This window comes from Daucus carota, chromosome 9, assembly GCF_001625215.2.
Source record: "Daucus carota subsp. sativus chromosome 9, DH1 v3.0, whole genome shotgun sequence".
Classification (NCBI taxonomy): domain Eukaryota; kingdom Viridiplantae; phylum Streptophyta; class Magnoliopsida; order Apiales; family Apiaceae; genus Daucus; species Daucus carota.
Window position 1 is genome coordinate 7643324 of NC_030389.2, and position 18598 is coordinate 7661921.

Here is an 18598-nt window from a genome sequence, read left to right on the forward strand (position 1 = left end):
TTAGTTCAATCAAGATCCATTGATACGTCCCAAATGTCCATTCACCTTTGTCTGTCCTTACCCAGAATGTGTATGTACTGTCAAATTACAAAAAACACAATTACTAGACAGAACCAAGAAAATAGAACCAAATTTTTTTCCACCATGCTACATTGAAAACTAAACTGATTGTGCTAAAGCCAAGAAAATGGATTGTCATTTCCATATTTGAGCAAGTCATAATGGTCTCGCCCGGTGTTCATTTTCTGCTAAAGCCAAGTATTTTGGTGCAATTAATGTGCTGCTAAGCCTGAGACAGTGGAGAAGTTCTGTGAGATTGTGAAGAAACAATTGGGACTCCCCGATACTACTGAGGTTTCTGAAGACTCAAAAATTTTCAGCACTTGAAATAGTTTGGGATCAGCGTGGAAGAAGAAAGTGCTCAGACCATTGACACAGTTCAAGATGCAGCAGATTTGATTGAGAAGCTTTACAAGAAAAAATAGTAAAGCCGTTTAAAATAATTGTTTGATCATAGCTGTTAAGAACTGGAGCCACGTCTTTGTGTTTGTCAAGAAAATTATCAGAGAGGCTATTTGATATGTATTGCTCTGCTGTGTTCACGTAAGAGAATATTTTTGTCAAAAAGCAATTTAGTATCAGGCAAATATATTGCCTTATACTCCGTCTTACCCATGGACTCTACTGATGTTTTATCGTGGTCGTCATTTGTTGATGTAATTATTTTCAGTATTAGTATAAATTCCCATATGCTTCCAGTTTTACAAAATAAATCCATAATACAGCAATTTTATGAATTATTAATTATTTTAAAGGGAGCTCGCGAAGCGCGGGCATAATTCCCTAGTTTGTTGAATGATTCTACAAACCTTGACTTGCAATTGTGCAGACGTCGAAGATGATAACTGCAGATTACCTAATTGAGGAGTCTTTCTCGGTATGTTAAATAATTAAGGAATTATATTGTGTTGTTGAATCGTAGAAATAACATTGTTAATAACCTGCAATATACTATATTACTATGTGGGTGTTTGTTTATGAATTATAAGCCCAACTTCTGCATTATAAGTTACGAGGGTTGTGTAATAAGTCAAGAAGCACTTATAAAAAGTTAGGAATGCTTTGTTTCAGGGCTTCCACTTATTTACCAAACACTTTAGTCACTTATAAGTCTTAGCTTGCTTCTAACTTCTACTCTACTTATTTATTTTAAGCAATAAACACTTATTTTAAGCTCACCCAAACGGTCCCTGTATTGTGTTTATGTAAACTGAGAAAACAAGATAGATGCACTGTAAGGCGTTGATCTTATTATTCAAAATGAAACTACTACTACTCCTAACGTGACTAAAACAACCATTTATTTCTCCAGACTCCTAGAAACACTCTAACAGCATGTAGACTACTTCTACCAGCTATTTTCTAGGCATACATCAACAGCCACGACCATGCAGGAATTAACAAAAAAACTTTAAATTAAATAAACACCTGAACAAGCTTAAATTAAAAACCCAACAAACATTCTGACATCATTTAAGCTCGCTCACCATGAATGCTGGTTGTTAGGAATGTGAAATATTTGTAACGTTCAATGATTGTAAATAAAAGACTTTATATTCATCTCCACCAATTTGTTGAAAGATTCTACAAGCCTGGAGAGTTGCAATTGTGCAGCCGTCAGAAGATGACAATTGCAGAATACATTATATATTTATATTTTTGTTGGATGTCTATAGAATTGACATCATTTGTGCTGTAATTATTAATGTTTATTACAATAGTAATGTTAAATGATTTCTAACAAAGACTTTCTTAAGTAAAGTTGGTTAGAAAGAATATTAATAATTATTGAGAGTTTATATTCTGATCGGTGAAAGTGATTTTAAAAATACATGTACAAATGTTAACATTTTATAAATACAAGAAAAAATGATAAAATTTGACCAAAATTATTTATCACGTATATAGTATATATATGTAGGGGCAATGCAGGAGGCTCGGTATAGACTTACAGAGAGTTGCCCAGAACCATTATACATGATACACATGTTTATTTCATTTTATAAAATCATAAACTTTAGTTATTAAATAAAAAAAAATGAAGTTTCGCAATTATGAAAAATTGGTAAAAGAATTCAAAGTGATTTAATAGTACAATCACAACTATCCATAATGATTCTAAAAGAAAATCTAAATCTTTTTTCATTTTAAATTTTAAGTGTTCAACATTTTATAATATTCAAATATAATTATTATTCTTTGTTGAATTCAATTTTTTAGTTTTCTTATTAAATTTTACAACTATTACAAGATTTTTCTCCACTAAACTCCCAGTTCTCCCTCAAACATGTATAAGTCAAAGCTTATTTCTGAAAACAGTACCTAAGCTCAACTAATTTGTATCTCTTTCACAATAACCATATTGAAATAAGAGAATTTTTAAAAATAATAACTAGATTTTCATGAGTTCGTTTAAATCTAATTAGGTCAACTAAATGGTTGTTAGAAATTTACTATCTGGCGTTGTTAATTCAAAGGTCCTTCTCTGCATACCTGGCCTCATGCAGCATGTGGATAATTAAATAAATGTCAACTTATAAGTCTGGTTAATTCTATAATTTAGTGTTGCGTGTATAGTTGTAATAAACGTGAAGCCTCTCTATATAAAGACAAGTAATGTTGAATATTTAGCACCTGCAAACAATTTCTTCGAGATTCAATCCAACAATATTGTATACACGTATATAATTAATTACTAAGATATAATTATGGAGGGCTTAGATGCTTTGTATGCTGCTGCCATTGCTGGAGATGCTGATGCCAAGGCGAAATTGGAGATGGAAGCTGATATCCTCAACGATGATGACGAAACGATCCTTCACGTTGAATCGCGAAAGGGGAATGCAGACCGGGTGCGATTCATTTTGAGTGAGTTTGCAAACAAAAATCTTGTGGACAAGGTTAATATATATGAACAGACTGCACTTCACCGGGCAATATATGCCGGACATAAGGAAGTGGCGGAGATCATCATTGCAGCAGCTAAAGACCAGTTGCCGGAAACTTCCTTTCAAGAGTTTCTTAGGCAAGGTGATAAAGATAATGACACGGCGTTACATGCAGCAGTCATGGAAAAAAATGTAGCTATTGTGAAGCTATTAGTAGAGGCCGACCCGACTGATCCACACACACAAAATGACAATGGTAAAACACCCATGTTCATAGCTGTGGAAAAAGAGTTGGAGGATATAGTGAAGATCATCTCTACAACTTGTACAGATCCATCTTTGGACGGACCTGATGGTAGTATTGTTATGCCTATCACAAATATTGACCAAGGTATGCCCAACTCTTTTTAAATAAATTACGTAAAATCAATGTATTTCTTTTTTGCTTTTCATGCTAAATAAATTTCCACAAGGGAAAATTAATTTTTTGTCACTCAACTTATTGTACCACTAAAAACTTAACACTCAATTATAAATTTTATCATTTTACTCACTAATGTTAGGTTTAGATTTTTTTTGTCACTAATTACAGTAGGAATATAGTCGTAATCCGTAATATTTTGATTATTTGATAAATGTATATATATATATATATATATATATATATATATATATATATATATATATATATATATATATATATATAGTACTTCTTGTGTTCTCAAGGTCGTTTATCTTGGCTTATATGAGGTTAATTGACACGCATTTTACGGCTTCTAAAATATGTAGTTTCATAATTTTTTTTTTCAAATTAAAATTTAGCATTTGAATTTTTATACATAAAAATAGATCTCAAAAATTAGCTATGGAATTATGTTTTATAATCCCTCTGTCCCATTTTAAGTGAACTGTTTTGATTTTCACGGAGATTAAGAAAAAGGTAGTAAAAAAAGTAAATTTAGTTGAAAAGTGGGTAAAGTGGTGGGACCTACCAAAATTTAATGATAGATTTGAGTTGAGATTTGAGTTGAGATAATGGGAGAAAGTAGTGGGTATAATAGTGTATATTTAATAAAAAGAGAGTATAAAATAGAGAAGTAGTGGTTGTAATAGTAAAAAGTAATGTTAATAAAAAGAGAGTATAAAATAGAGAAGTAGTGGTTGTAATAATAAAAGGTAGTGTTAAAAAATAGTAATATATTAGGTTCATTTTTTTTGGAACGTAAAAAAAAAAAAGGGTCATATATAAATGGGACGGAGGGAGTAAGGACTTTAAGTACTTGCTAAGAAACTGTAAACAAATGAGAGGGACAGATGAAATAATAATAACATAAAATGATGCATTATAGAGGACAATCATCGAACATTAAGGTTTGCTCTCTATTTATTTATCTTCATCTTGAAAATTGTAATAAGATAAAATTATTAAAATTTATGATAATAAATGATAATAAATTTAAGAGAGATTTTAGGCTGAACTAGTCAATTGAAACTTTAATAGTGAAAGATGATTCATGGTATCTTATCAGGAGGATGAATTTCTTGAAGTCATTGATTCCATATTGATGATTTAATAAATTTGTTGAATTTTAATTATGATTTTCCTAATTTTAATTTTTTTTGGCTCATTTTATATGTTATCATTGCTATATACAAAGATATAAACATACGTCATATCATCAAAATATTACACACTATCACCGTATTAATGATACTACAAAAAATATGCATAATAATGCAAGTAATCAAATTCGAAACCAAACCTAATATTTGGACACAGTTGTTTCTATTTTCATCACTTTTTCGGTCCTATCTTGCATTATGAACAAATCCCACGGGGAGGACAAAAAACAAGAATGTAGAATAAGAAAGAACAAGATTAACAAGTGTACATAGATTCGTTATATATATGAACCACATTACATTATTTCAAATATAGTTTGTGTTAAATTTAAAAGTATATTTTTAGGTCAAGAGTGCATAAGGAGAGGCATTTTTAATATATCTAGTTTTTATACACAGTGTATTAATATCATAAATAATGCATTAATTACTTATTAGAAAATTCAAATATTCACAACTGTCAAGAAAATCTGATATTTTATTTATTTTTGTATTGTATTACATTTTATTATTTATATTTTTTTAATAATTTTAAAATAATAATAAAAATCATAAATTTACTATTAAATATAAAATTGGTTTATTTTAGTTAGGAGGCTAATTTTAATTAGAAAGTTAGTGTATATGCGGGGGGCTTGTTATTATTTGTGGGATAAAATCAATTAAAAATTGTTTTATATTCGATTAAAAGATTATTTTATGTTCTCCCACATCTTTCGAAATAAAATAATAATTTATTATAAATATAAAATTTAAATGATAAATTAAAAATAAATATATAATTAGTATTTAGTAAGAGTTTGAATAATTATAATAATGTATAGATACTTATGCAGGTCAAAATGTATTTAATGATAGTAATTTATGACTTATCTTGTGCCCTGAGGGCACATGTTAAACTTTCCGATAGTACTAATGTTGTGTTTGGTTGGGGTGAACGGAACGGAATGGAATGGAATGAGTAAAATTACTTCAAACTAATAGAGATAGGAGGAAAGTTTTGAAATAAGTTTGAGGGCAAAATTGCTATAATGAGATTTGAGAAGAAATTAGGGGTAGAAGAGAATAGAGTATTCCATCTCAAATTGAAGGTATGATCTCTAGTACACAATGTAAGGAATGGAAGGGAAGAAGGAATGAAATTTGTTAACAATTGCCTATAATATAGTTCATTTTTCATTCCATTCTTTCCCAAATCATTCACCCCAACCAAATACAACATAAATGGTAGACTTTCCCAATCTTGATGCCGCCAATGGTTCAGTGTGAAATGCCCTTCACCACTGAGTGTCTGGCTGATAAATGAATTTTTTTCTTAAAACTGTAATAAAGAGGCATCAAATAATGGGATGTTCAGGATACTGAATTGATTTGGATAAAATATAAGTGATGCCGCATATATATGGTGCCCTATAAAATGCCTTCACATTACTGGCTATTAGTTAACAACTGCCGAATGAGTTTACTTTTTTCGACCAAGTCGAATGATTCAAGATTCTTAAGTACTGATTATTTATTATTGTATGTCGAATACATGAGCATTGACCATTACAAGTGGGGTAACATGTACAACAACTGTAATTTGTTACTCACTTGTTCATGAGCACAAATGACTAAGGTGTTTGGGAAAGAAGTATATAGATTTTTTTTTTTGAAATGGGGAAAGATGTATAAGTTGTGAAAGAAAAGTTAGCATTATCTGCTTCAGCCATTTTACACAAACGGATTAAGAAAAGCTAAAACGACTTCTTTGAATAATAAGTGCTTCTTTTCTGTTCCCAAACACCACCTTCAGTGACAAAAAATTCTATTTTCCTTTTACAGTGCCTAGTTCACTGCTCTTAAAACAACATGGTCCGCCTCCTTTATCATACCTAGATTTCAATTTGACGCATAATTTTTATATCTATATAGTTGACAGCCGTGGTGGAACACTCTATAAAATAATGGATAGAGATGCTTTGTATGATGCTGCTATTTCCGGAGATGCTGATGTCATGGCTATATTGGAGATGAAAGCTGATATACTCAACGAATATGACGAAAACATCCTTCACATTGAATCGGAGTCTGGAAATACAGAACATGTTCAATTTATTTTGTCGAAATTCGAAAACAAAAATCTACTGGACAAGCAGAATAGATTCGGACAAACTGCACTTCATTTGGCTGTAGGTAACGGACATACTCAAGTGGCTGCGTTCATCATTGAAGCAGCTAGACGACAATTTGCAGGAACGTCCTTTCAAGATTTTCTTAGGCGAGGTGATCAAGATATGGACACCCCCTTACATTGCGCCGTCATGGTAAGGAACATAGATATTGTGAAGCTATTAGTAGAGGCCGACCCTACTGATCCCCATACACAAAACGAAATGGGGAGAACACCCATGTACATGGCTGTGGAAGAAGAGTTCGACGAAATAGTAGAGTTAATCTCTACAACTTGCACAGCTCCTTCTCTCGACGGACCTGATGGTAGTACTGTTATGCGTCTTGACCAAGGTATGCGTTGACGCATAGATTATATATTCTAATTCCTTTTAATTTTTAATCATTCAAATTTGTGATAATTCCACCTCCTTAATTGTACCAAGATTTCTGTTTGCTAAATGTGGTAAATTCACAATTGATACATCTTAATATATAGTTAAGAGCCCTGGTGGAACACACTATAAAATTATGGATAGAGATGCTTTATTTGACGCTGCCATTGGGGGGGATGGTCATGCCTTTTCTAAATTGGAGATGGAAGCTGATAAGCTGGACAGATATGATAGAACTATCCTTCATACTGAATCCATGAATGGAAATACGGAACATGTGCGATTCATTCTAAGGGAGTTTGCAGACAAAAATCTTTTGGTTAAGCTAGGTAATCAACAAGAAAATGCACTTGCATGGGCTGCATATTTTGGACACACTCAAGTGGTTGAGCTCCTCATCGAAGCAGCTAGACACTTGCCTCCTTCAGCTATTGATGATCCAATAACTTCTTTTCAAGCTTATCTTAGGAATGCTGATCAGGATTCGAAGACTGCCCTACATGCAGCAGTGAAGGAACGTCGTGTGGATGTTGTTAAGCTATTAGTAGAGGCCGACCCTACTGATACGCATATTCAAAACAAACAAGGTGAAACCCCAATGTACATGGCTGTGGAAAACGGGTACAACGAAATAGTAGAGGTAATCTCTAAAACTTGCAAGGCTTGTTTTCTCGACGGACCTGATGGTAGTACTGCTTTGCATGCTGCTGTTAAGAATGATGACGACGATAGCATTGAAGTGGTTAAGGTCCTAATTGATGCAGCTAGACGTTTGCCTTGTGCTCCAGATAATGATAATAATGATGATGGTGATAGTACTGATGATCATACTGATCCAAATCGAGTGACTTCTTTTCAATCTTCTTCAGATGATGACAGTACCGATGATAATCCAGTTAGTCCGTTTCAAGCTTTCCTCAGGCGAGTTGATGAAGATGGGAACACTGCCTTGCACATAGCAGTCATGCTATGTAACTGGGATGTAGCTAAACTATTAGTAGAGGCCGATCCAAGTTTTGAGGGTACTCGAAACCAGAAAGGTGAAACCCCAATGTACATGGCTGTGGAAAACGAGTACAACGAGATTGTAGAGTTGATCTCTAAAACTTGCAAGGCTTGTTCTCTAGACGGACCTGATGATTCTACTGCTTTGCATGCTGCTGTTAAGAATGACGACGTAAGCATTGAAGTGGTTAAGGTCCTAATTGATGCAGCCAGACGTTTGCCTTGTGCTCCAGATAATGATATTACTGATTCCAATGCAGTGACTTCTTTTCAAACCTCTTCTTCTTCAGATAATCCAGTTAGTTCTCTTCAAGCTTTCCTCAGGCGAGTTGATGAAGATGGGAACACTGCCATGCACATAGCAGTCATGCGACGTAACTGGGATGTAGCTAAACTATTAGTAGAGTCCGATCCAAGTTTTGAGGGTACTCCAAACCAGAAAGGTCAAACACCGTTCTACATAGCTGTGGAAAAAGGGCACGCCGATACAGCGAAGATGCTCGGTACAGCTTGCACAACTCCACATTTTTTGGTGGGTCCTGGTGGTCATTTGACTGCTTTGCATGCTGTTGTCAAGAATCTTGACGAAGGTATGCAAAACCTATATGGGCATAGTTAATTGGTATGCAAAACATCCTAATACTAATATATATATTCTCATGATGCATATATTAGAAGTGGGAAGCATTTTCATCTACTTCTCTTCTTGCAGCGAATAACGATATTAAAGATGTGATTGAAATGATCATTGATCAAATCAAAAGGCACAACACAAATGTTCTTCCTGATGAAATATTTTATGAAACTGATGAGGATGGAAATACTGTGTTAGAAGTGGCGGTGGAGCAAAACCAAATGGCAGTGGTTAATTTGGTATTAGATTTACAACATCCCGCAGCCTCAAAGAGAAACGATGGTGCTTTCATCAGTCTCATGCCTGTAATATATAAAGCCCAGGAGAAGGGTTACAAGAATATTGTCGACTTACTCACTCATAGGTACAACGATGGATCTAAATTGTCTAAAGACTTCAAAGATCAAGTCAGTTTGATATCGGCTATTAAAAGTCGCAAAACAGGTATGAAACTTGTCTTTTACATAATTATATATATACATATACTTAAAAAAAAATTGCAAATCAATGTTCTTTATAATAACAAAATATTATAATTATATTTAGGGATCTCAGTGTAGAAAAATTATTGTAGTGTACTCCCTCCGTCCCAATTTATGGGACCCTTATTCCTTTTTGGGACGTCCCAAAAAGAATGAACCTACAATACTTACTATTTTTGAACACTACTTTTCACTATTACACCCACTACTTTCTTCCACTAACTCTTTTCTATAATAATATAAACACTATTACACCCACTATTTTCCTCCACTATCTCAAATCTATTATTAAATATTGGTAGGTCCCATCACTTTACCCACTTTTCAACTAAACTTACTAAATTTTTCTTAATCTCCGTGAAAGTCAAACCAGCTCACTCTTTTTGGGACGGAGGGAGTATTTAAAAAAAATTAATTATTTGTCTCAAGTACTTTTTTTCTTTTGGATATTAATTCATAGTGTCTTAAACCATAAGTCATTTTTGTTTAAGGTCCTTGAACTTAAAAAGTCAATATTTGCGTACTTCAACTTTCCAGAGGTCCCTTTAGTCAATTAGGGTTTTTTAACATCCAATTGGGGGTTTTGATTTGTTGATGTTATAAAGAAATTGAGCATATAAGAATTTTCGGGAGTGGAAATCAAAGAGATTTAACTAGGTTTTGATGGGGTAGGATGGTGGCGGGAAACCATGGCCATTTTCCTGTAGATGGTGACAGAACTACCATTCTCGCTATCCTTCACAACTGATCTCTTCAGGTTGACTTCCCGAAACTTCTGACACCCTCAATTTCATCAATTCATCAACGAATCAAAAATCTTCCAAATTCAAGAATTTGAAGGACTCTAATTGACTAACGGTTGTTGACTAACGGTTGTTAGGTCAAAATTAAACTAAAGAATGCAAATAAAATTTTTGAAATGTTTAATGATCATAACATTTTAAAAAATAGATGAGAGACCTAAACAATACAAAACATACGGATTTTTGAATTAATTTTTTCATTTTCAAAACGAGCAACTAGACTCATATAATTCAACCACAAAAATCAACATGCTGATTATGATTCAAATTATCCAAACGGACAATGATGAGAATTTAAATGCTAATTGATTATTAATGCATAATAATAGGATTCTTTAAACATGAGAATAAATTCTCATGAAAATTGAAACTGTAGTTAATTAACTGTTAACCAACATCATCTCACTATTGTTTTCACAATTATTAAAAATACCTCTAAAATATAATAGCCATATCAATTTCAAAGCAATCCAGTTTGTATGAAATTAAAATATAACTCTATAAAATTTATAACTTTTATTAATAAATAAATGAATGTTTTTCTACTAGTACAAATTTCACTTATTTTTGATTTTCCAACTTATTCATTCCTATATGATTTCTAATATTCATATACTAAAATAATATTAATATTGTGATATTATTCTCTATGTAATTCTTAATTTCTACCTACTACAAAATATTATTCTTATATGATATGAATTTACCATTAAAGGTTGTAATATACTGTGCATATTCACTGTCTATGCATTATAAATACACAATAAATAAAGAATTGTATTATAATTTACAAGGGGTAGGTAGCAAATCAATGATAATAGGAAATTTTCGATTTAGCTCCCATTGATCTGTGACATTTTATATTATTTCCTAATGAAATAGAATTATTAGAATTCTATTTAAATTCTAGTTCAGGATCCCTAGCTACCATAATTTTTTGTATTTGAGCACTAAATACAAATAGATACACAAACTAAGAATTTTTAATAAAAAAATATACAATTATTCGATATAAATTTTTATTATTTTAGTCATGAACTAGGTAAAAGTTATATTAATATAAATTTCTTTGACTGAAAAAAATATTCTATTCATTAAGAATTTTCTTAAGTATTAATTATACATTCTTTATTTAGTAATATCATGTTAGATAATAATGTAGATGTTATTATTTAGTTATGTTGTGTAAATAACATAGAATTATACTGATTACATTATTGTTAATTACTTGAAACACATTACCTCGGCCCTGTTATATCATTTCTAAAACAATTTTTTTTTCCAGACTCCGTCTTGAGCCTATTATTGGATGCAGGCCGTGGTGGCCAGCGTCTTGTGACCTTTGCTGACAAGCTTGGTTGGACATCCCTTCATCATGCAGTATATCATGAATTTAATCCAATAATTAAACACATAGCAGAAGCTCAAAAAGGGATTAAACCTAAATCTGGGTACAAAGATAAGGTACCTACGCCGTTTCATGTAGCTGTCCAAAAAGGGCGGACTTCTATAGCGATACTTCTTATGCAATTATGGCCATTTTCCTCTTCAACATATACTGCTGTTGATAAAAAAGGACAAAATATACTACATTTGGCGGCATTGCAGAGTAAAAAAGATATGATAGAAGGTATTCTTAAATATTGCCCGGAAGAGCATAAGAAAGAGTTTGTGAACAAGCAGAATAACAATGGTTATACAATTCTTCACCTGCTTATCCAACGTGGTTGCTTCGTTCCCGAACTTTTAAAATACGAAGGACTTGATACAAGTGTGAAAAACAATGAGAACTTGACTCCTTGGGACATGTTGTATTTGCAGGAGAATATTGTGGTGGACCAGGTATGTTGTCGACTTGTTAAATATTGTTTCCTTTTATATCATATCAATTTTCTAGAACTACATACATACATATATATAGTCCTACTCCAATAGAAACCAAATTAGCCTAAAAACTAAAAACCAGTTTCTGGACAGTTTTTATCACTATTTTTAACTACAGAACTCACTAATTTGTACATAACATATCACTAATTTATATATACCATATCTGGCGGATATAAATATATATATACACATATATGCAATGTATATGACCATCATCTTTACCCAAATCGCAATAATGGACTTCTTACCACCATGACCAGACGTTTCCATGACTTACCACCATTGTCTATCATCACCAATAGTTACATACACTTTCCATCATAACTTACAAAACTAACGACTATTTACCATCATCATACAACTTCTCTTGCGGCATCCTACCGTCAAGAACCTTCCTACGGATGAAATTGATCATCTAGAATCGATTATCAATAGTTTAGATAAGTAGATTTTCTCAATTTTGATAATAAAAATAGCTGTTTACATACTATATTAAAACAGTGATTAGTGCAGTATAAATTAGTGATACCCGTAGTTATAAATAGTGGTAGGGAAACTGGTTTCTAGTTTTTATTTTAAGAGTGGTTTATATTTGATCAAGAGCCTATATATATATATATATATATATATATATATATATATATATATAGGCAAGTGATCAAATAGAAACTAATGTTATTCTAGAAACTAGAAACCACTCCCTTGATCACTGTTTATAACTACTAATATCACCCGTTTATACGCTATGTATCACTATTTTATGCAGTTAAATTAGCAATTTTTATTGTTGATAATTGATAAAATTTACTTATGTTTGCTATTGGTTATCGATTGTTGATGATCAATTATAGTTGTAGGAGGTCTATGATGGTAAAAAAATGATGAGATGAGGTGTGTGGTGGTGGTAAATAATCATAGTAATGGCAAGTTATGGTAACAAGCGGTGGTAGGTCAATCGTAGGTATAGGTAACCGCGATAGCAGTGGAATGGGTTAATAATGATGTCCGGAGGTTCATCAATGTAGTATGAGTGAAGATGATGATGATATATGTTGTATATATTTATATTTATATATCTATATTTCTGAGATTTTTTGTATAGGAAATAGTGATTTGTGATGTACAAACGAGTGATATTTGCAGTTAAAAATAGTGATAAAAAATTGGCCAGATACTAGTTTCTAGTTTCTAGGCTAATTTAGTTTCTGGTGGAGTAAGCCCCTATATATATATATATATATATATATATATATTTCTTAACTAGGGTTGGCTTAGTTTGACCGAAATCAAGTTGTTAACTAGGGTTGGCTTTGTTTGACCGAAGAAAACATTTTAATGTATTGTATTTGTAATTTGTTGGTACATTTATGGTCAAAGCTAGAACCTTTAATTTTTTAATGAATATGTGATGATGTAAATATTAATCATCACTTTGAGTCGACTTTGCTCTTGGTCCTTATATCTTGCTCCTGTAGTCTGAATTTTGATAATGGTTGAAATAGAAAGATTGAAAATTATCAAGTAAACCAAAGTCTTTACATTCATAAAATACGTGAAATCATTATACAATAATAAAAAATAATAATAATAATAGACAATGTCGAAATATACCATGTGAAACTCAATAAACAGATTGAAAATTTAGTTATTATACATAGATAATTAATGTATTTCTTTAACTTCGGATAATTATCAAATTATCGTGCATTCTTTATTTATAGGTGAAAATCAAAAAGGCCCTTGATTATATCCAAATTGATGGTAAAAAGGATATTTTTTCAAGTTCAATGTTCACAACTAGTGAACGAGAGGAAAAGGATGTGAAATTTAGGGAAGAAGCAAAAAAAATGATAGATGCAATGCTTGCCCTGATGAAAGAAAATACTGGAACTGTTGCCAAGTGTGTTATGCCGATGCCATTGGCGGAGATCCTATATCTAGAGCTGCATTGGAGATGGAAGCAGATACACCAAACAAAGCGGGAGAAACTATCCTTCACCTTGAATCAAAGAAGGGAGCTATAGAAAACGTTCGGTTCATTTTGAGTGCGTTTGCAAAGAAAAACCTTTTGGTCAGGCTGGATAATCGAAAACAAAGTGCACTTTACCTTGCAGCACATCATGGACACGCTAAAGTGGTTGAGGCTCTCCTTAGTGCAGCCAAACGTAATTTGCCTCCTTCCTCAGCAAATGATAATCCATTGACTCCTTTTCAAACTTATATTTGGCAAGCCAATGGTATAAATCAGAACACCGCGTTACACTTGGCAGTCCTTAATAATGACGTGGCTATTGTTAAGCTCTTAGTGGAGGCCGATCCAAATTACAGCCATTTTCGAAACAATGAAGGCAAAACTCCAATCTACATGGCTGCGGAAAATGGGTTCAAAAATGTGGTGAAGGAGATGTGCAAGACTTGCACAGCTTTGTCTTTTGATGGCCCAGCTGGTTGTACCACTGCTTTGCATGCTCTTATTCAGAATCTCAAACAAGGTACAATAAGAATCTTGACCTACATTTCTCACAAGTCACAATCCAATTTTCCTTATATCTCTTTTCCACTATTCCCATTTCACTTAAAATATGCATAACTTGTTTCTTTTTACCCTTCATTTCATATAAAGACCTTTTTACCTGGCCCCCTACATTTCTCCCAGCATATGTTAAGGTTATAAATGCTGCATTTGTCACACTTCAGAGTACATACTCTATCCATGTCCCCCAGCTCATGCTAAAAATAGTAATTAATTAAAACTATTTTTAAATTTATTTATCTTGTAAAAGTTTTTGCATTCTAATTCTCAACTCAATTTCTATATTCTTTTCTAATAACTCTTTCTTTCACTTCTTCTGACTATTTTAACCACACATTATTATTTTACTTTTTATCACTTTTTTTACATATTAAAACTGTAAGAATATAAAATGGATAATGAATAGGTAGCAAGCCCCCGAAGTTGGGAGCTTATTTACTCACTGGTACTTATGAGTAACTATAATGTCATTATAATATTTTATTAAATTTGTCGGTGATATTTTTGTAAAGAAAGGTGTTTTAGTCGAGAAAATATATAGAAATGGAAAAAGTAATTTGTAATTTGTTAGTGTTCAGTAATTATAATAATATTATGAAATAGATAGGCGGAAAATCAAAGCTTTGAATATTTCAATAAAAATAAGTTGAAGTTAAATAGATTCTAAAAATTATTTAAGGAGAGGTAATTAATTAAGTAAAACCACTAGCTAGTAAAGCCTCCTTTATTTAAATTTAGCTTCACTCGCAGGGCAAGAAGAAGACAGAGAAGTGATTACGATGAGCGTTCAAGCAGCCAAACGTTGGAGTTTAGCGGAGGAAGCACTAGATGCAGATTTTAAATCATTATTTCAGAGAATTGATGAGTCGGGACGCACTCTGTTAGAATTGGCAATGTTCCACAATAACGTGAACGCTGTTGAACTGATATTACTTGAAGATCCGGCCTATCAAGATGGCCGTGGAAGTGGAAATCAGGGTCTTTTGCGTTTAATCTACCAAGCCATGGAGAATATATGCAGTGACAAAATTGTCGAATTACTGTCTGCAACTTTCGAAACTGGGATGGACCCAAATCTTAAAGGCGTGCTAGGTTTGATTATTGCTATTCAAAGAGGCGATCCTGCAGGTGCGTAATATGGTTGTTTATTGTTATTGAATATTAATTGTTAATAAGTGTAAGTAATATGTAAGTAATTTAAGGTTGATTAGTCACTAATTATCTCTTGCCTAAATTTGCATCTCAACTGTGTATTTTCAGGTCCTATATGCCAACTCTTTGAAGATAATAAACATTTCGTAAATTTTGTGGACTCTGAAGGATGGACCCTGCTTCATCATGCAGCATATCACCAATTTGATTCTATACTCGGTGTCATGATAGAAGCTCAAGAAAAAGTAGGATATCAATTTGTATGTCGAGAGAGGGTAGCAACACCATTTCATGTAGCAGCAAGATGTGGACATACTTCTACTGTTATTCGGCTTCTGCAATTATGGCCAACTTCGTCGTCGCCGTACACAACAATCGATGAAGTATGGCCAGCTGCGCCCTCTCCGTACACAACAGTTGACGAGAATGGTCAAAACATATTACACTTGGCTGCTCTTCAGAATAAAAAGGAGATGGCGAATGGTATTTTAAGATATTGTCCACCAAAGCAGAAGACCCTGCTTTTATTCAAAAGAGATGATGAGGGCAATACACCTCTCCATTTACTTGTCGCTCAAGGATGCTTCATTGAGGATCTCATCAAATATATAGCAGCAGCTGGTGATACGACCAATAACGATAATTGGACTCCCAGAGACATGTTATATCATGGACATGACATTGTTGGTGATCAGGTACGTAAAAAATTTAATCTTTTTAAAATATTTTATGTGATTAGTTTTATGTGATTTAGAGGATATTAAGTAAAGTTTTAGTAGGACTAATATCCAGCTAAAAATATATATTAACTACTTGTCATTTCTTTTTAGGTACAAATAAAAATGGCACTGGATGATATCAACACCCATCGGTCTAGGAAACTCTGGTCTAGTACCAGAAAGAAAAGTACTTCTTCAAGTTTAGCAGTGCTCCCTAGTAGACGAGAGAGAAAAGATATCCTATTTAATGAAGGACAAAAAGTGTTTATGGCCATAATGAAGGAAATAAAGCAACAAGAACTGCAAAGATATAAAGACGGGACCAACAGCCAGATAGTAGTTAGTGCACTTATAACTACAATAACTTTTACGGTAGGATTCACCATACCTGGTGGTCTTCATCAAAGTGGAGAAAGTAATCAAGGATTGGCGGTTCTTTCAAACAAGGCAGCTTTTAAAATATTTATGATAGCCGATGCCTTTGCTTTGCTATTGTCCACCTGTGCTTTGGTCATCTGCTTTCTTGAAGATATGTCACAAGATCTTGAGCATGTGACCAGACTTCATGCAACAACCGTTGGGCTGAACATTGGTTCCGTTATGTTGACGATGTTTGTTTTTATGACAGGAACGTATGTTGTATTTTCCGATTCATTATCCCTGGGCATTACCATTTGCGTCATCGGTTCCCTCTTTTTTATTTTTGTCATTGTTCAACTGCTGAGGATTGCATATGATCACCGAGTACGGAAGAATGACGATTACAAGAAAGAAGCTTGAGTATCTGTTTTTCTATTTTCAGTTATTTCATGTACTCATGATATATGGAATCATGACTCCATTAAAGAGGATTGAAAATTGTAGAAGCTGTCAAGGCACTTGTTTATTAATTAATAGTAAACTACAATGTTGTCACGGCCATGGGTTCACTTTGGTTTTGTTTCCTTAAAAAGTATCAACAGTTCAATTGCTTGGTGGTATAAATTAGTACCATGAACTTTATTCTAGCAGCAGAGACATATTTGAATGAAATGAACTTGTTTAAGTTTATTCTATACTGGAGTACCAAGAGATTAATAATTAGTTGGTCAGACCTGTACTCAGATTGAGGACAAAGTGAATAAGCATTCTCAACTTCAAATCTGATCAATAATAAACATACACTGATTGGGTCTTCTTTAGCGTGAGGAGCCAAACAGCTTGCAAGTTTTGCTGAAGATCAATGGGGACACCACTTGACTACTCTGCTCATCACCGGAATTAAATAAATATAAATAAATATATGTATATATTATGTAATATAATATATAATATATTATACTTATACAATCCCTCCTCCCTCCTGGTTCTTGTATTGGGTGGGCGACGGGAGCTCGGCACACATTTTAAAACTCCTATTAATATAGTTTCCTAAATTATTTCAAAACTTTTTTTCTTCTAAATAAAAGTGTATATTTTAAATTTTTATTCAAATTTTTTTATTTTTTTAAATGGAACAATATTTTATAGTAGCCTTAAAATGCGTGTCAAGCATGAGAAACAAACCGTAAAAAATGAGTGGGACGGAGGGAGTATATGTTAGATTATTAATAAATTAATTTGTAACATCCTATGTCAATATAAATAAGAGTATTTGACCATTTATAGGTACAAGTCAACAACTAATGTTTATCTAACCGCTAGCTTTTTTGACTGATGGTGGGTTGTTGGGTCCTATATGCATTCGATTGTGGGTTTGGATGTTATGATATTAGAGCCGACTCTCAAAAGTTTGATGTATCATTGATCTTTTGGGGTCTGTGGTGGGCTTGTGTATTAACCAAGTTGGCTGCATTTGGTTCCGTGATCCAGTAAGCTTCGGCTTATTTCGGACTCAGAATTAGGACTTGGCCCGGATTTTAAAAAAGACTCGGAATTTGGCCCATGTTGTCACATATGGTATTAGAGCCGACTCTAGAAAGCTTGACGCGTTAAGCTTCCAGATGTGGGACGAAAGCTGCTGGTATTATCTCATAATGGACCGAGTCTTGAAGGTGGGAACACGAAACTAACTGGTATTATCCCATAATGGCTAGAGAGGAACGATCCTGGACCTATGTGCAGTTTGTTGATCCATGGTAAGCTTCGGCTTATTTCGGACCCGGAATTAGGACTTGGTCCGGATTTCAGAAAAGACTCAGGATTTGGCTCGAGTTGTCACATATTGTATGAGAGCCGACTCTAGAAAGCAAACTTATGCTTGATATGATGGATGGTTACTTATTGG

The 18598-nt window shown here is 33.1% G+C and overlaps 2 protein-coding genes across 2 annotated transcripts in view; both read left to right on the forward strand.

Moving 5' to 3' along the window:
- The first annotated feature begins 2689 nt into the window (after nucleotides 1–2689).
- The window catches only part of LOC108201186 (uncharacterized), a 29475-nt gene continuing 13566 nt past the window's right edge, over nucleotides 2690–18598 (forward strand). Inside the window, exons 1-3 of the mRNA XM_064084857.1 lie at nucleotides 2690–3339; nucleotides 6486–7076; nucleotides 7222–8712. Of these exons, the coding sequence (XP_063940927.1) occupies nucleotides 2769–3339; nucleotides 6486–7076; nucleotides 7222–8712 (2653 nt within the window). The 5' untranslated portion in view covers nucleotides 2690–2768. The remainder of the gene's footprint in view (nucleotides 3340–6485; nucleotides 7077–7221; nucleotides 8713–18598) is intronic.
- Nucleotides 13735–17253, forward strand: LOC108202323 (protein ACCELERATED CELL DEATH 6-like). Its single transcript, XM_064084859.1, has 4 exons — nucleotides 13735–14420; nucleotides 15212–15589; nucleotides 15722–16308; nucleotides 16444–17253. The coding sequence occupies exons 1-4, from the start codon at nucleotides 13883–13885 to the stop codon at nucleotides 17110–17112; spliced, it is 2172 nt and encodes a 723-aa protein (XP_063940929.1). The 5' UTR covers nucleotides 13735–13882; the 3' UTR covers nucleotides 17113–17253.

Coding starts and splice junctions, on each gene's coding strand:
- LOC108202323 (XM_064084859.1), top strand. CDS start 13,883: ATGGAAGCAGATACACCAAACAAAGCGGGAGAAACTATCCTTCACCTT. Junction 14,421..15,211: donor TATTCAGAATCTCAAACAAG/GTACAATAAGAA, acceptor CTTCACTCGCAG/GGCAAGAAGAAGACAGAGAA. Junction 16,309..16,443: donor ATGACATTGTTGGTGATCAG/GTACGTAAAAAA, acceptor ATTTCTTTTTAG/GTACAAATAAAAATGGCACT.